We start from the raw sequence: 19422 nt of genomic DNA on the forward strand, positions 1-19422 counted from the left end.
AAAAATAAAAACGCACCTTTTATATATTATCTACGCACATTTATAGAAAATTCCCAATGGGCCTACTGCATGGAGATTCCTGCAGCAAAGTGGCATTGCAAACTAACGCAGTCTGCAGAACAGCCCTGAAAACTGCTGGACACATTACCCCAATGTGGGGCTTCCATGGGAGGATGCTGAAGTAGCACATTAGAGCTGAAAAGACATGACCTCCCTTTTTGTTGTTCATTTTAAAATATTTGCCATTGGATCAGGTACAGGTGGGCAGATTGATTTTCTGTCATTATATCTGCTCAGAGAAGACAATCTCATGTCAAAACCAATAGAACAGGTACAATGGGATGAGTCGTCTATTTCAATGCCTTTTTTGTGCCACTAGAGGTCCACATTGAACTACAGTATATAAATACAATGACCTGTCCAGTGACAAAAAAGGTGAACACTACAAAGTGCCATGAATTCACACAAATCTAGCACAATCTTATGCAGCTGCCACACACCTAAAGCTATTTCAGCCATTGTGCTAAAAAATAATTAAAATATCTATCTATCTCATGCTTCAAACAAAGCATGCATCCAGAAATGCAAATTGTACTGAAGGGAAGAGGACACCACTGCATTCACAGGTGTGGCCATATAACACACAACAACTCTATAACAGCAGTATGGAATGCTTTGGGTCAATCATCACCAGATTAACGGACTGAACATGATCTAATAAATAGCGCACGTACATGCACTGGTAGAAAGGGACTGGAATGGCAGGAGAATTATATCAATGTTGTCCTGGCTGGCCACCCATCTTCCATAAGTCTGAGCTCATGCAAACCTCTGCTGCCCATATCTTAACGCACATGAAGTCCCAGTCATCCATTACCCTTACGCTCAATGACTTACATTGACTGTTGGTCCATGAACATTTCAATTTTAAAATTCAAATGTTTGTGGTCAAATCTCCTTGTAGCCTCACCCACCCATACTTCTAACTTCTTCAAGCCTTATAACTCACCATGTTTCTCAAATTATGGCCTCTTGTGAATGCTTGACTTTTTATTTTAAATTGCTACAACTCTAGTATTTTCTTCCTAAGCCTCTCCATCATCTCAGTGTACTTCCCCTCCCAGGTTGCTTCTGAGGTATTCTTAAAACCTACCTCTGTGATCAAGCTTTGGTCATATTCCATTATTTCCTTATGTGACTCAGTCTTCATTTTGTTTATGGCTGTGAAGCATCGCGGGAGGTTTTTCTACCTTAAAGATGCTAAGAAAAATCCAAGCTCTATTTATTCTAGTGCCTCTTTCACAAACATTTGCTGGGCCTTCAAGTACACAGTCAGTTCTGCCACAATCTTGTAAATAATACTTTGCCAAGCAGGGACTACTTCGTCTTTTATGAGATCTCCATTATTGCAAAAGTTACTGAACATAGCCATAAGGAAAAACCATTGCATTCAGTAACACATTTTTCTGCAAAAACGTACTGAATATAAAATGGGCAAACAGTATTTGCTATTCCATAATTTTAATCATCAGGTTTTCCCTTCAGATTCAGCAGGATGTTGCCTCGGCCGAGGTGTTCAGCTATGAAGAGAGGCTATTTAGGACAGGTTGTGCTCCTTAGAACAGAGGACCTGATGGAGGTTTACAAAATAATGAGGGACAGTGTTATAAAGCAGAGGTTGATTCCTCTTCCTCCCCCCCGCCCCCCCTGCAATGAGAACTAAAACCAAAATACCCAAAGAAGGAGTACTATGCCTTATAATCTGTAAAGTGTGTGTGTGCGCGTGCACACAAGCATGCACGAGAAGTGGTGTGACCTGCGCTTCAGCGACTTCTAGTGGTTAAATACAAAATAAATCCCTGACGCATTCTCTAAAATCAACACAACTATTTATCTAATTGTGAACAAATGAATTAAACTATTAAATCAAATAAATCCCATCTAACTATTCCCAAATAAAACAAGATTCTAATGGTATAATAACTACAATTTACACTCATTAGCAAAAAAAATTTAGTTAGTCTCTAAATTACAACCAGGTTTTGTGTCTTCAAGAATATTCTGGGCCTTCTCTGTTGATTCTTCTATCTGGAACTTCTTTCTTCTTTGGTACCTTTGCGATCTAGATGGTGCTTTGAGCTGAGAGCTGTGGTAGGTGCTCTCCTTTTTGTCTCACTGCCCTCTTATTTTATAACTGTGATGACATATCACTATTTCCCATAATAGGATTGGTTCTAGGTTGTCAGAATCATCAGTTTTAAATTTAATAAGTTCTTGGTACCCAAGTGCCTGATTCAAATTTATTGGCTGAATTCAAAATATTCAAAAGCCTGTTGGTAACACTGCTAGTTGGCCTTTTGATACAAACATTTCAGATTGTGTCTTTGTATATACACACACTTGTATTTTTTTTAATTTTCTAAACGCAGAAAAAGCACCACCTTTTAAAGGGACCAAACAATGCTTCCTCCCTAGAATGTTACCAACACCAATCTACAATTACTCTACCCAACTTCACAATAATAGGAGGGTAGATAGGAAGAAACTTTTTCTCCTTAATATAGGGTCAATAACCAGGGGGCAGGAAATTTAAAAGGGATTTAAGGACAACCTTTTTCACCCAGAGGGTGACGGGAATCTGGAACTTACTGCTTGAAAAGGTGGTAGAGGCAGGAACCCTCACAGCATTTAAATGGGCACTTGAAAGGCCATTGTATACAAGAACAAAGTGCTGGGAAATGGGATTAGAATAGATAGGTGCTCATGATGAGCCAAAGGGCCTTTTTCTGTGTTGCAAAACCTTACGACTGCTTCCCCAAAGGTGATAATTCCCAAAAGGTGGTTACTCCAAGAAAAGGGATCCCCACACATTCCAGCATCATTCACTCACTGAATACAAATGTGACCAACATCTGCACTATTTCTCTTTACTGCAAAAGCCACTTGTTTGTAAAACAAATTATATCTTAAAATACCATTAAATTCCTATCTGCTAGTTGCTGAAATCTAGTAGCCCCATCCAGCTCACTGATAGCCATCACCACCTGTCTAGTGGATGCCAAAAGTCTGCATTTCAAAATTCACTCCTCCTTTTGCCTGCAATGCAACAGACTTTAGGACGCAGACACAATTGGCACTCTATTCATCATTTCTTGGTCAGCCCCAGGGCCGAACAACATCTGGCAACTCTGTAGTAACTGTCAAGATACTAAATACTCAAATCTAAACACCAAAGGATATAAAATTGTAACAAAGGCAGAAAATGCTGAAAAATCTCAGCAGGTCTGGCATCATCCATGGAGAGAGAATAGAGCCAATGTTTCAAGCCAGGATGACCCTTTGTCAGGGCTGTCAGATTGTAATTGTAAAATGGAGGGCGGGGGGGGGGTGGCGTTTCTGTGCTGGTAGAATCTGGAGATAAGCCTTCAACAAGACTAGTGGAGTGCCCCAGGGGTCGGTGCTGGGGCCTCAGCTTTTTACCATTTATATAGATGATCTGGAGGAGGGAACCGAGTGTAGGGTGTCAAAATTTGCTGATGACACCAAGATTGGGGGAACGGCAAATTGTGCGGAGGGTGTGGAGAGTCTGCAGAAGGATCTAGATAGGCTGGGCGAATGGAATTTAATGTTGGCAAGTGTGAGGTGGTCCACTTTGGTAGGAAGAATGGTAGGAAGGACTATTACTTACGGGGCGAAAAACTGCAGCAGGCGACGGTGCAGAGGGACCTCGGGGTCCTTGTGCATGAGTCGCAAAAACCCAGCTTGCAGGTGCAGCAGGTGGTCAGGAAGGCGAATGGGATGCTGGCCTTCATAGCGAGGGGGATTGAATATAAAAGTAGGGAGGTCTTGCTGCAGCTGTATAGGGCATTGGTGAGGCCGCAGCTGGAGTAGTGTGCGGTTTTGGGCGCCGCACTTGCGCAAAGATATTTTGGCCTTGGAGGGAGTGCAGAGGAGATTTACTAGGCTGATACCGGAGTTGAGGGGGTTGAGCTATGAGGAGAGGCTGAATAAACTAGGCTTGTACTCGTTAGAGTTTAGAAGAATGAGGGGAGATCTCATTGAGACGTATAAGATGATGAATTGGATGGATAGGATAGAGGTGGAGAGACTCTTCCCGCTCAAAAAAGACAGTAGGACTAGGGGGCACAGCCTCAAGATAAAGGGGGGGGCGGTTTAGAACGGAGTTGAGGAGGAACTTCTTCACTCAAAGGGTGGTGAATCTCTGGAATTCTCTCCCCATTGAAGTGGTGGAGGCTGCCTCGCTAAATACTTTTAAGACGCGGGTTGATGGGTTTTTGATAAGAGAGGGGATTAAGGGTTATGGGGAGAGGGCGGGAATGTGGAACTGAGCCACGACAGATCAGCCATGATCTTATTGAATGGCGGGGCAGGCTCGAAGGGCTAGATGGACTACTCCTGCTCCTATTTCTTATGTTCTTAAATCCCCTCAAGGAGGACTTTTATTTTCCAAAAGAAAAAAAACTGTAAATGCAGAAAATCTGCAATGGAAACAGAAAATGCTGGAAACAATAGTGGCACAGTGGTTAGCGCTACTGCCTCACTGCGCAAGGGACCCAGGTTTGATTCCCGGCTTGGGTCACCGTCTGTGCAGAGTCTGCACTTTCTACCCCACGTCTGTGTGGGCCCCCCAAAAAAAAAACATGCTGGTTCGGTGCATTGGCTATACTAAATTACCCTTCAGTGTACCCGAACAGGCGCCGGAGTGTGGCGATTTTCACAGTAACTTCACCGGAGTGTTAATGTAAGCCTACATGTGATACAAATAAATAAACTTAAAAACTCACCAGGTCCCAAAGGATCTGTGGAAAGACAAAGTTAATGTTTCAGGCCTACGATAGCTCTGATAAAGCCACAGACCTGAAAGATTAACTCTATTTCTCTCAGACCTGCTGAGTGTTTCCTGCATTTTTGTGCTTTTCTTTCAACACCCTTACAGGCTGTCCTAAAGTTTTAACTGAACAGGACAATCAGTTCCATACAAGCAAACGCAATAAGAAAACACTAATCAACTATTAACTGTTATTGTTAACTCACAAGATACTCCTTCGGCTGCAAGCCGCCATCTTTTGTTCAAAAACTGCCGCTTACTTCTTTAAGAGAGGAAGTCCCGCCTTCCACTATAGCCATTGGTCAATCATGCACGCGTCCCTTCCCTGTCTCTACTGTCGATTGGTTAATATACATATCAGTCATCAGCGAAGCCACGCCCCAGTCGCCACGCCGCTGTGATTGGTCCTTCCTCCTCCAGCCCGTCTCCTTCCGTTTATGATTGGATTAATTAGATGTCATTCATTGGCAAAGCCCCGCCCCGGTCTCAGCGAGATGTGAATGGTCCATCATTACTGGTCCCGCCCCCACATGTCCGCTTCTGACTGGACTACCCAGCCGTCAATCATCGCAGGGGCAGGCTAATTATTGCGCAGGCGTATTCCGCCACTTCCACGGCGGATCCTTGCCGCAATCAATCCCCAGCTAAATACTCCTCGTAAAAAAAAATCAACCTCGCCGATTCATTTCTGGGTTGGGAATCTGGATACTGTTCTCACTGACGCCGAGCGGAGAATAAGAGTTTTGACTGTTCAAGGAGAGGCGGACCGGGGAGGATGAAGGCGGTAGATAATTGACAGCAGCAGCAGCCAATAAGATGCCGGTCTGCCGTCTGATATGCTAATATAGATGGTCAACAACCAATCGGGAGGCAAAGGAGGCGGGGATAGCGCTTAGGGCCCCTGGGAGGGCTGTGCCCTGCCTGAAGGACCCCCCCGGCATTTAGTGTCAGGGAGAGTGAGCGTGTGGTGGAGGCGGGGATTGAATGATCAGAGATTTTATTTTCCAAAAGAGTACTATTTAAGAGTTTTTAAAAAATCACACATATATATTATATAAAGTAGAATTGTCGCGAAGAAAATTCCAGAATGTTCGAAGAAGCGAGCGAAGTGTTTGACAACATGTTCAAGGGCTCTTTCCCACTGACTTTTATAGTCTTCATCCCGGCAGTGCTGATCCTGGTCTCCCCCCTGCCCATAGAGGCGGCCCATGAGTTCACAGTGTACAGGATGCAGCAGTATGACTTGCAGGGACAGGCCTATGGTGAGTATCACCCTCTCATTCTGTCACCATCAGAATGGCATTTTCACCTGGTCGATTCATTGGAATCAAAAACAGAAAATGCTGGAAAATCTCAGCAGGTCTGACAGCATCTGTGGGGAAAGAACAGAGCCAACGTTTCGACTTGACGAAGGGTCATCCCGACTCAAAATGTTGACAGGCTCTGATGAAGGGTCATCCAGCTTCGAAACGTTGGTAAGCTCTGGTGAAGGGTCATTGAGACTCAACATTGGCAAACTCTGTTCAAGGGTCCTCCAGACTCGAAACATAGTCTCTGTGGAGAGATAGTAGAGCCAATCAGTCCTGCTGAGATATTCCAGCGTCCACAGTATTTTGTTTCTGTCGATTCATTGGAAAGTTGAGCTAGTGAGACTGCATTTTTCTTTGTTGTGTGTGCCAGGAACTTCCAAGGGCTGTTCGGAGGGCCAGTGAGAGGTGTACCACTGTTTTCCTTGCCGTTTGGTTGCACTGCAGACACTTGAGCATGAAAACAATCTAGGCTGATGCTGTTGGATGACAGAGGGTCTGTCAGCTGAGTATAATTCTGCTTACAAGTTAGGAGCAGAAGTAGACAAGTCAGCTTTTCGTTCCTGGTCTGCCAGTCAACCAGATCATGGCTGATCTCTTCCTGGTCTCAAATCCACCTCTCTACCTGTTCCCCACATCCCCTTATCCCTTTACTTTATTAGAAACTCCTTGAAGCTGTCAGGCTCCACAGCGCAATGGGGCAACGAGTTTCACAACTCTGCGAGAAGGAGTTCCTTCTCATCTCAATTTATAAATCGCTTCTCAATTATACCTATGACCTCTTGTTCTACATTACCCCACTGGAGAAACATTTGAGCCGCAATTCTCCCATCCTGCTGCGTTAAAAACATTAGCACAGCAGGCCGGGAGTTTCTCACGTCAGCAGGTTTGCATATAAGTTTGAACTGTTGCTGAACCAGGAGCCAATTCAGGTCAGTGAGCAGAAATGGCTGAATAAAACTTAATGTGAATGAACAAAGTTTTGGTTGAGCTGAAAGGCACAAAAGTTGGAAGATGAGAGGAGAACATTGGAATAGTTGGTTCTGGAAGTTAGAAAAGGAAAAAGATTTTAAGTTTATTTATTAGCGTCACAAGTAGGCTTACGTTAAAACTTCAATGAAATTATTGTTAACGTCCCCTAGTAGCCACATTCCAACGCCTGTCCAGGTACACTGAGGGAGAATTTAGCATAACCAGTTCACCTAACCAGCATGTTTTTCACACGAGTGAGGATTTCAGCATTACGTAGAAAGGAAGATTTCCTTTTATATAGTACCTTCATTAACAACCAGTGGGGTCGAAACACTTTACAGCCAAAGAAGTACTTTTGAAGTGTAGTCAATGTTGCAATGTAGAAAGTGTGACAATCAAAATCCGTTTGACAAGATCCCACAGAGGGCAATATGATAATGACCAAATAATCTTGTTTTTTGTGATGTCGACTAAGGGATAAATATTGGCCAATCTCCACTTGGAGAGGCAAAGATTAATCAAAGGTCAGCATGGCTGTGTCAAGGAAAGATAATGTCTGACAGTTGACTTTTTCAAGCAGGTGACTAGGTATGTAGCTGAGGGCAGTACAGTTGATGTCGTCTGCATGGACTTCAGTAAGATTATTAACTCCCGCATGCGATAGATCAAGAAGATAAGAGCCCATGGGTTTCAGGGCAATTTGGCGAATTGGACTCAAAATTGGCTTAGTGGCAGGACACAGAGAGTAATGGTCAAAGCTTATGACTGGAAACCTGTGTCTGTAGGGATCAGTCCAGCATCCTTTCTGTTTGTAGTGTTTGTTAATGATCTAGACAGGAATGTGGCGGTATGATCAGTAAGTTCACAGATGACACGAATATTGATAATGTTGTAAAAAGCGAGCAGGAAAGCCTTAGATTACAGGATGGTATAAACAGGCTGATTAGATGGGCAGAACTGTGACAAAAAGTGTAAGGTGATGCATTTTGGGAGGTTGAACAAGGCAAGGAAATACACAATAAATGGCAGGCGCTACGAAGAATAGAGACCCGAGGGACCTATGTTCATAGGTTCCCAGAGACAGTAGGACAGGTAGATACGGTGGTTTTAAAAAGGCAAGTGGGATATTTGCTTTTGTGAACCAAGGCATAAAATACAAGAGTAGTGAGTTTATGATGGAGTTGTATAAATTGCTTGTTAAGTCACAGCTAAAGTACTGTGTGCAGTTCTGGTAGCCACAGTATAGGAAGGATATGATTGTAAAAAGGGTGCAGAGGAGATTCACCAGGATGTTGCCTAGGCTGGAACGTTTCAGCTATGAAGAGAAGATGGTTAGTCTGGGGTTGTTTTCCTTAGCAGAGAAGGCTGAGGGGACGTCATCAAGATGTACAAAATTATGATGGACACAAATAGGGTGGATAGGAAGAGACTTTTCCCCATAGTAGAAGGGTCAATAATCAGGGAGCATAGATTTAAGGGAAGGGGCAAGAGATTTAGAGGGGATTTGAGGAAAAACCTTTTCACCCAGAGGGCGTTGGGAATCTGGAACTCTCTATTTGAAAGGGTGGTAGAGGCGAGATAGCTCGCCACATTTGAGAAGCATTTAGATGAGTACTTGAAACACCATAAAGCATGAAAGGCTATGGACTAAGTGCTGGAAAATGGGATTAAATAGATAGGTGCTTGATGGCCAGCATAGAGATGATAAGCTGAAGGGCCTCTTTCTGTGCTGTACAACTCTGTGGCACAGGAACTTGCCTTTTGAGACTTCCACTTAGTTCTGTCAATGCCAGTGAAGTTAAAGAACTGTACTTGGCACCACTTGAGTTATTTTTGCTATTTTGAGTCAACCTGCCAATGGACTGACCCCTTGTCTTGTCCACACATGTTTGCAAAAGCAGCTTTAGCATTCCTGGCTCACATGGGCTTAATACTAAATTGGAAGATGTTCTAACAGTGTCAGTGATCCTGGCAGAACTGTACGTATTGCTTCACTCCTTTTTGTTCTGAAAAGGTATATCCTGGTTTTAGCAACTTGAGTTGTTTGCTTCAGTGTTACAAGCATCATCAAGACAACCATACAGTTAGTATTAATGCATAACCCAGATCAGTTAAGGTAGCATGTTCTGTCCTTCGAAGAGCATCAGTAATGCACTATAACTTTTATCACAATCTGGCAATATTAATAGTCAATGTTTTGATGCCAGTTCAATAACTTGCCATGGTTGAGTTGGAATTCTCAAATTGTAGTTGATTGCTGGCCTTCTACACTACCAACCCCCACATGAAATAATCCTGCTGTCCATTGTTACCTATTGTAGGTTGGAATTCTCCCACTTTGAGTAAAGTGCCATAGCAAGGGTGGAAACATGGAATGTTTCCCACTGCATAGCCCAGTGAGAAAACACAACAAATCTTTTGGCCCTCGCCTAATTAATTAGGTGGGGTTCACACCATATTTAGTACTGGGGCAGGCCTGGATGGCTTGTTGGGTGGCATCTTGCAAAAGCGCCAAACATCCCTCCCCACTATTGAAGAAAATGCAGTTTGATCTCCAGAAGCACTCTGAGACCAGAAGCTGGACCTTGTGAAAAAGAAAATGGACCTTCAGAAACATTCCCACCATACATAAAATATCTGGAATTAAAAGTCCTAACGATGACCATGAAACCAGTGTCGACTGTCGTAAAAAGTGCAGTCTGGCCTCATCCAATCGTGAATGGTGGTAGACAGTTAAACAACACACTGGAGGATGATGCTCCACAAAGATCTCCAACCTCAATGGTGGAGGAGCCAAGCACATCAGTGCAAAAGATGAGACTGAAGCATTCACAACAATCTTCAGCCGGAAGTGCTGGGTGGATGATCCATCTTGGCCTCCTCCAGAGGTCCCCAACCCCTGATGTCAGTTTTCAGCCAGTTTGATTGCCTCCGTGAGATATCAAAAAACGGCACTGGATACTGCAAAGGTTCTGGGCCCTGATAATATTCAGGCAATAATACTGAAGACTTGTACTCTAAAACTTGCTGAGCCACGAGCCATACTGTTCTAGTACAGCTACAACACTGGCATCTACCCAGCAATGCAGAAAATTGCCCAGCTATGTCCCCTACACAAGAAACAAGATACATCCAACCCAGCCCAATTACCATCCTATCATTTCGATTATCAGCAAAGTGATGGAAGGTGTCATTAGCAGCATAATCAGCAGAACTTGCTCAAGGATGCTCAGTTTGGGTTCCATCAGGGCCACTCAGCTCCTGACCTCATTACAGTCTTGGCTCAAACATGGACAAATGAGCTGGATGCCAGAGGTGAGCTGTGAATGACTGCCTTGTCATCAGGGTTTGACTGAGTTTGTCATCAAAGAACTCTAGCAAAAGTGGAGTCAGTGGGAACGGGGGGAAAGCCCTCGGCTGGTTAGTCTCACCTGGCACAAAGGAAGATGGTGTGGTGATTGGAGGCCATTCATCTCAGCTCCAGGATATCACTGCAGGAGTTCCTCAGGCTAGTGTCCTAGGCTCAACCATCTTCAGCTGCTTCATCAATGACCTTCTTTCCATCATAAGGTCAGAAGTGGGTTGTTCGATAATCGCTGCACATTGTTCAGTATCATTTGCAACTCCTCAGTTACTGAAGAGTTCATGTCCAAACGCAGCCAGATCTGGGCAATACCCAGGCTTGGGCTGGCAAGCAGCAAGTAATATTCGTGCCATACAAGTGCCAGGCAATGCCCATCTCCAACAAGGGAGGATCTAACCATTGCCCCTTGACATTCAGTTACATTACCATCACTGAATTCCCCTACTATCAACATCCTGGGGATTGCCATTGACCAAGAACTGAACACGACTAGCCATTTAAATGGTACAGCTATCAGAGCAGGACTAAGGCTAGGGATCCTGTGGTGAGTAACTCCTCTCCAAGGCACAAATCAGGAATCTAATGGAGTATTCTCAACTTGCTTTGATGAATGCAGCTCCAATAACACTCAAGCAGCTTGATGCCATCCAAGGCAAAGCAGCCCATTTGATTGTCAGCCTTTCCACAAATGTTCAATCCCTCCACCACCGGTGAACATGGCAGCCATGTGTGCACTGCAGGAACTCACCAAGGTTCCTTAGGCAGCACCTGCCAAATCCTCAACTGCAACCATCTGGAAGGAGAAGAGCTGCAGATACCTGGGAACACCAGCATCTGAAGATTCCCCTCCAAGTTACTCATCATCCTGACTTGGAAATATCATGCCGTTCCCTCACTGCCGCTGGGTCAAAATCCCTCAAAGCACTATGGGCGTACCTACATCTCAGGAACTGCAGTGGTTCAAGGCAGCTCACCAGCACCTTCTCAAGGACAGCTAGTGATGGACAATAGATGCTGACTTAGTCAACTATGCCCACATTCCAGAAATGAAAAAAAAATCTAAAGCTGGAAGATGGACTCCCTTCAGATAATCTAATCTGGAAGGTCCACCTGCAGATATACCCCCAATCCACAGCTTTGATGTCCCAGGGCCCAACATTATGGGCTGCCTCCATCGTGAACTCCAGAGACAGCCCCAGGCATTATTCAGGTGAGTCCCGACAACTCCACACCACATTGTTACAAATGTGTTTCACACCAACGTGTTTTCCCGCCAGCACTGCGAAGAATCTGACATGGGGGGATCGAAGCTTCATCTGAATTCCATTAACACGATGCAAATGAAGTTCACGCAGGCCCCTGGCAGATTTTCCAACCTGCCATGGCAGGCACCAGCCAAAGGTCCCACTGTAAATTGATGGTGACGTTAAACCGATTTCTGGACCTCCTGTCATGATCTGCTCTCATGCTTGCCATTGAACAAGCTGGCAGGGCTTGGAGAATTCCACCAATAAAGTCTCTTCTACTTCAGCAGCAGGCAACTGAGATTCTACACTATAAATAGGATATTAGTGAAATTCTCCTGTGTTTCTTGTTTGATCTTTTGTAAATTGAGTGAAATGATCCATCATTATATTGCACTCTTTAATTGTAATCATTGGTTTCCCAGTTGATTTTTTTTTTGCCCGTTGGAAATTTCTGGCAATTATTCAATAATCTCTCTTGGAAGTAAACTTGAAATGAGACATGGAGCCTTGAAACAGCAGATCTAACTGTAACGCACCAGAATTGCGACAGATCTGTCATTGCTGGGAACAGTTTGAAAGATATTGCATAAGTACTGTATTGTATTAAGGCATATTAGCTTAAGTATACTATTTTCCTCTATAAACTTTTGGTGATATTTTAAAAAGGCTCGTGACAGCATTACAATATCTCTTGCAGATGTTAATGTTCTTTCTAAAAGAGTTGCAAGATTGGGGCAGCACGGTGGTAAGCACAGCTTCACAACACCAGGGACCTGGGTTTGATTGTGAGTTTGATTGCAAGTGTGAGGTGGTCCACTTTGGTAGGAAGAATGGTAGGAAGGACTATTACTTACGGGGCGAAAAACTGCAGCAGGCGACGGTGCAGAGGGACCTCGGGGTCCTTGTGCATGAGTCGCAAAAACCCAGCTTGCAGGTGCAGCAGGTGGTCAGGAAGGCGAATGGGATGCTGGCCTTCATAGCGAGGGGGATTGAATATAAAAGTAGGGAGGTCTTGCTGCAGCTGTATAGGGCATTGGTGAGGCCGCAGCTGGAGTACTGTGTGCAGTTTTGGGCGCCGCACCTGCGCAAGGATATTTTGGCCCTGGAGGGAGTGCAGAGGAGGTTTACTAGGCTGATACCGGAGTTGAGGGGATTGAGCTATGAGGAGAGGCTGAATAAACTAGGCTTGTACTCGTTAGAGTTTAGAAGAATGAGGGGAGATCTCATTGAGACGTATAAGATGATGAATGGGATGGATAGGATAGAGGTGGAGAGACTCTTCCTGCTCAAAAAAGACAGTAGGACTAGGGGGCACAGCCTCAAGATAAAGGGGAGGCGGTTTAGAACGGAGTTGAGGAGGAACTTCTTCACTCAAAGGGTGGTGAATCTCTGGAATTCTCTGCCCGTTGAAGTGGTGGAGGCTGCCTCGCTAAATATTTTTAAGAAGCGGGTTGATGGGTTCTTGATAAGAGAGGGGATTAAGGGTTATGGGGAGAGGGCGGGAAAGTGGAACTGAGCCACAACAGATCAGCCATGATCTTATTGAATGGCGGGGCAGGCTCGAAGGGCTAGATGGCCTACTCCTGCTCCTATTTCTTATGTTCTTATGATTGCTAAATTGCCCCTTAGCGTCCCAGGATGTGTAGGTTAGGGGTATTAGCACAGTAATTATCTGGGGTTAAGGGGATAGGGTGTGGGTAAAATTCTCTGTCGGAGAGTCGCTGCAGATTCGGTGGGCTGAATGGCCTCCTTCTGCACTGAAGGGTTTCTTTGATTCTATGAATTGAATAAATATATTGGCAATATAGATATTGCCGAACATTATTAATCCTGGAAATGTAATCCCGGTGTCCGAGTGAGAAGGTTTCACATGATCTTCTTAACCCATTTTTCATTAATCCATCACAATTACTATAATAATGGATTACTGTATCACAGTGTGAAAGGTGGTGCTCAGAACACCTGAGGGAAATTAAATGAAATGGTCTCCCTTCCCATTGTGATCTGTGTATATATAGCTATAAAATAATGCAAATTTGCACCATTTGAAATTATTGAAAAGAGTGGCATAAACATTAAAATCTGATGTAGTCTACTGTATTTATTTTTGATAAATTGGTTCAGAAGACCAGAGCTGATTCTGCAGGACATGAAGGCGATGGACAGGTTAGAGGTAGAGAGATTCTTCCTGCTCAAAAAGGACAGCAGGACTAGAGGGCACAGCCTCGAGATAAGGGGGGGGGGGGCAGTTTAGTTCAGAGTTGAGGAGGAACTTCTTCACTCAAAGGGTGGTGAATCTCTGGAATTCCTGCCCGTTGAAGTGTTGGAGGCTACCTCACTAAATATATTTAAGTCACAGGTAGATAGGTTTTTGGTAGGCAAGGGAATTAAGGGTTATGGGGAGAAAGCGGGAAAGTGGAACTGAGCCACTTCAGATCAGCCATGATCTTATTGAATGGCGGGGCAGACTCGAAGGGCTAGATGGCCTACTCCTGCTCCTACTTCTTATGTTCTTACATTGCTGTGGTTAGAATAATTACAGAGAAGTTTAAGTGAATGAAAAAGTAGATGATGTGAAACTTGGACATGAAAAGGCTGCGGACTTTGTTAGTCTGAGGAGAGGTTTGATTTGTTATTGTCATATGTATTAGTATACAGTGAAAAGTGTTGTTTCTTGCGTGTTATACAGACAAAGCATACCTTACAGAGAGAAGGAAAGGAGAGGCTGCAGAATGTAGTGTTACAGACATAGCTAGGGTGAAAAGAAAGATCAGCTTCATGCGAGGTAGGTCCATTCAAAAGTCTGATGGCAGCAGGAAAAAAGCTGTTCTTGAGTTGGTTGGTATGTGACTTCATACTTTTGTATCTTTTTCCCAGTGGATGAAGATGGAAGAGAATATGTCCAGGGTATGTGGGATCCTTGGTTATGCTGGTCTTTTAAGATTCTGAAAATAACAATGAAGTTGAAGGAGCAAACTGCATTAGAACATTGCTAGAAGCACAGTGTGTAGGGTGAAAGTGCAAAACAGTGTGTTTGGTAATTGTGTGGAAGAGGGAGGTGCAAGAAAGCAATGATTAATTTAGTAGGCAGTAAAAAAGGGTTGTGAAGGAGAGAAGGATGCTTATCCAGACAATTTTGTTTTGTCCTGATAATGCACCTTTGTAGCAACTTTATTTTTCTATTATTCAAAAACTTGTGTGGGTAACCATTAATTTTGGATATAAAACTTGTTATGACTTTTGGATGCTTAACTTGTTTTATTACTGTTAGTTCATTCACCCAAGAAATAGTGACAAGATTTACTCTTGTGGGAATTCAGTTTCCATTTAAAGTGGAGATCTTTGCCAAGAATGGCATATTGATGTTCCAAACATGACTACCGCAATTTCTTGTCCAAGAATGGACATCCTGAGGTAGTTCGTACCTTCTTGCTATCTTAGACAATGCAGTAGAATTAAGGGATTAAAATCTTTCAAAATGTCAACCTTGATGATGGTGTTTTCACCTCAGTCAGGAGGTTGTTGCTTTGAGCATAACCTAATCTGTCTCCAGTGTAGGCCTGAAGGAGTTCTGCCCTATCAAATTAGGAACGTAGGATTGTAGAAACTAAACATAGCAACCAGGAGCACAAATAGGCCATTCAGCCCTTGGACTCTGCTCCACCATTCAATATGAATTTTTCCCCCTACACCTTGATGCCATTAAAATCTAAAGAAGTTAGCTACCTCTTTCTTGAATACATTCAGTAACTTGGCCTCCACAGCCTTCTATGGTAGAAAATTCCAGGCAAAATCAGGAGTAAGCCATTTGGCCCTTTGAGCCGTCTGCACCATTCAATAAGATTATGGCTGATCTGATTGTGGTCTCAGCTCCACTTCTCTGTCAGCACTACCTCTCATAGCGTCATTGGCAAATTTAACTACCCTACCCTACATTAGCTCCTTTCATCCAAGTCATTGATGTAGATTGTAAATAGTTGAAGTCCCTGTGGCACTCCTGTAATTACAGTTTGCCAACCTGAAAAGCCCCATTTATCGTTATGTGAGTGGAGGCAACTGCCAATTTATATCGGTTTCTGGGAGCCACATGTCGAGTATGAGTTTTGTTGGATGCCGAGGAAATTGTCACTGGTTTTGGATAATGCATTTCAGTGCAAAACTCAACTGCTTCCAAATAATGGGGCAGCAAAGTGGTTAGCACTGTTGCTTCACAGCACCTGGGACCCAGGTTCAATTTCCAGCTTGGGTCACTGTCTATGTGGAGTTTGCACACACTCCCCATGTCTGCGTGGGTTTCTTCTGGGTGCTCCAGTTTCCTCCCACAGTCTGAAAGATGTGCTGGTTTGATGCATTGACCTGAACAGGCGCTGGAGTGTGGCGACTAGGGGATTTTCACGTAAGTTCATTGCAGTGGTAATGTAAGCCTTACTTGTGACACTAATAAATAAACTTTAAAATCTTTGATATTACTTATATGATGGGTGTTAATGCATTTCTATAAATGAAATTATTTTAGGCATTTTTCTTGGTCTGAAATGGATGACATGCAGTGCTGTATGAGTCCATCACCAGCACACTCCACCCCAAACTGGAAGCCCGGTACTGACCTAAATTGGGCCTTTGGCCACATTTCACATTATTTAGCTGAGCTGTTGGGAGGCACGGTGACACAGTATTTAGCGCTGCTGCCTCAGTGCAAGGGACCTGGGTTCAATTCCAGTCTTTGGTGACTATCTGTGTGAAGTTTACATGTTCTCCCCATGTCTATGTTGGTTCCCTGCGGGTGCTCTGGTGTTCTCCCACACTCCAAAGATGTATAGGTTAGATTGATTGGCCATTAAATCACTGCCCCTAAGTGTCGGGGATTAGTGGGATGAATGCTTGGGGTTGTGGAGACGGAGCCTGGTTGGGATTATTGTCGGTGCAGACTCAGTAGGCCAAGTGGCCTCCTTCTGTACTGCGGGGATTCTGTGATTCTCTCTGCTTTCTGTTAGCTGACCAATCCTTGATTCATGCTAATATGTTACTCCCCAACAAAGCTCTTAACTTTGTACAGCAAAACATGAGTAGTTTGTATTGGTTCTGCATGGTACTTGTCTCTGAATCAAGAAGTCATCAGTTTAAATACCACAGCAGTATTGAACCTTAAGAATAGTGAACAGCTGAGGAAACAACAGCAATGTCTTCTTCCAAGTTTCCCATTTTTATAAAAATGGATCTTCTCTATCATGGTATGGAGTGAGGTGATTTGTCAGTGATTCAATGGCATTGATCATGTTATGTGTATGCAATTCTCAGAAAAGGTTGGCAACATACAATTTGAAGAAAATGATACCTTGTTAACCAGCAGAGGGTGGACTATATTTTTTAAATTCTCTTTGTTAAACCTTTCACTTAATAGTGACCTTTTTACACAACAGATCCTTATATAACGTATTCTGTTCCTTTCTGCAGCTTCATTCCTTGCAAACTTAAATGTGTGTTGTAAAAGTCAAGTTTCAGTTCTGTGGTTTAATGGATAAAAGCACCACCTGGTGTGATTCTGGAGCATCCTGTGTTCAGCCCTGTCTTTACTGTATTAGCTGGTGTCAGCAATCAGATAGCTTGTCTGCACTTACTGTTTAAGCTCACTTGAACAATGCCCAGTCTGACAGGGAAACAAGGGGCTGCTAACTGCCTTGCGAATTGTACCCCAGCAGGGAGAATTGAATGGCAAAGAAGCAAGCTTTTGTGACAAAATGAAAATAACAATTAGATCATTAAAGAATCTTTGGGGTGGGAGGAAGCCATTCAACCCTTTGAGCTTGCTCAGTTAGATCATGGCAACATACCCCAACTTCATTTAAGTTTAACTTTATTAGTGTCACAAGTAGGCTTACCTTTGTAAACTGCAATGAAGTAACTGTGAAAATCCCCTAGTCACCACACTCTGGCACCTGTTTGAGTACACGGAGGAAGAATTTAGCATGGCCATGCACCTAACCAGCACGTCTTTTGGATTGTGGGAGGAAACCAGAACACCCAGAGGAAATCCACGCAGACACAGGGAGAACATGCAGACTCCGCATAGTGACTCAGCTGGAAATCGAACCCGAGTTCCTAGTGCTGTGAGGCAGCAGGGATAACGACCATGCCACCGTGCCTGCCTTTGCTGGGTACCTCTTATGTAACTAATATCTATCAATCTTTGTCTTAAAAGTATAATTTACCTCTGCAACTACAGCCTACATGTGGAAATATTACTTCCTAAGTTTCACTCCTGTGTGGCATAATTGATTCTAAGATTGTACGCTTGCATTCTTGATTTTCCCAAAGGAGGAAACGTAGGCTGAAATTTCCCAATCTCTCACTCTCCCACTCCCATGGCAGGGGTTGGGGGTCAATGTGGTGGGAGCTCAAAAATCTCTTTCCTCCTGGCATTAAATGTGGGCAGGATCTTCCGTCAGTGCTGCCATTAAGGGTCGCACTTCCCACCAGAGGCTGACGTTTTGCTAATGAGATGCAGATAAAGGCCCAGTCGGAGTTGCCACACTCAATTGTCTGCGCTGCCAGCAAAAAAATCACACCAGTCCAGAATAAGTCTGGACAGGGACACGTCTGGTCCAAATGTTGCAACTTACTTTATGAAGTCCTGTGGCAGATCGCGGAGGTGAGGAGAGTTTGGAGGCCTCCAGCAACTGGACCCAGAACACCACGTATTGCAGTTGGTGGGTGGAACATCAACCACATGGATTTTCTGCCACTGGGCTGCCTGCTCCTCAAAATCGTTCAGTTTTTTCAATTGTGGCCCTCCCATCTTGTCCCTCGCTCTCCAGTTATGGCTTAACTTCTGTGCAAAGAGAGAAAATGGGTCTGAAAGCAGTTGGGTTTCTGGCATTTTTCCCATGCTGCCAGTTTGACAAATAACCCACTGGATTGTGTGCCATCTGATTGAGGCACTGCAGGTGGTCCAGAAGGGTTCTAAGTCAGTGCCCTCCAGAGTGCTGAGCCAATGTTGATATAAGGATAAGGTTCAGACAGCCATGTCATTAGTGCTGCTTGCTGGTGCCCTCAATGCTTAAATCCCATTTCTTTATCCACCCAGTCAACAGGTCAGCTCTCCATGTGGAAGAGTGAGGGATCCACAGTCTCTTCACCTGCAGAGTAGGTGGACTGCAGTGGGGTTATGAGGCATCACTTTATTGTGTTGCCACTGAGGCCAATATCCTCTGTATCTTTCATTTGAGGTGAGTGTGAGAGTTAAGCATTTGCTACCCAGATGACACAGATGAAGTCATTTATTCTCATTTAGCATTGCAGGACAGTTCTCTTCTAGAGACCCTAGGTACTGACTTTCCTGGAGACTTGCACCCAGGCCAGTTTTGTAATCCTGTTTGGCCTCCTCTTCCTATCTAGTGGATAGGGGCTGCGTTCCTTGTTTCCACTTGATCAAGCAGAACACCCAAGGAGGCATTGCTGTATTTGGGTGCTGGAGCTCTCTGACCTCTTCTGGCCATCTCCTTAATCAGCTTGGTGAGTAAGTTGCTGTCCGGTGCCTTTTTAGCATGACAATCAGACCTGACTGCATATCGTGCACCATCGAGCCTGCCCCACCACAAAAGACATCAGGAAACCCCAACTGCAGACTTAATGGCATTGGGGAGTCAGGTGATACTGTACTAATAACCCAGCAGCCTCCGTGGT

General features: G+C 44.1%; 2 protein-coding genes across 3 annotated transcripts in view; one reads left to right on the forward strand and one right to left on the reverse strand.

Annotated features, from left to right (window-relative positions):
• haus8 (HAUS augmin like complex subunit 8) overlaps positions 1-5098 on the reverse strand; it is a 50784-nt gene extending 45686 nt beyond the window's left edge. The window contains exon 1 of the mRNA XM_080212776.1: positions 5056-5098. Coding sequence (XP_080068902.1) covers positions 5056-5084 — 29 coding nt within the window. The 5' untranslated portion in view covers positions 5085-5098. The remainder of the gene's footprint in view (positions 1-5055) is intronic.
• A 345-nt stretch (positions 5099-5443) lies between these two features.
• Positions 5444-19422, forward strand: part of ncln (nicalin) — a 51073-nt gene continuing 37094 nt past the window's right edge. The window contains exon 1 of one of the 2 annotated variants that reach the window (XM_080212840.1): positions 5444-6111. In XM_080212840.1, coding sequence (XP_080068966.1) covers positions 5937-6111 — 175 coding nt within the window. In that variant the 5' untranslated portion in view covers positions 5444-5936. The remainder of the gene's footprint in view (positions 6112-19422) is intronic. The other variant, XM_080212839.1, reaches the window with a different exon arrangement.

This window comes from Carcharhinus amblyrhynchos, chromosome 26, assembly GCF_965287045.1.
Source record: "Carcharhinus amblyrhynchos chromosome 26, sCarAmb.v2.hapA, whole genome shotgun sequence".
Classification (NCBI taxonomy): Eukaryota; Metazoa; Chordata; class Chondrichthyes; order Carcharhiniformes; family Carcharhinidae; genus Carcharhinus; species Carcharhinus amblyrhynchos.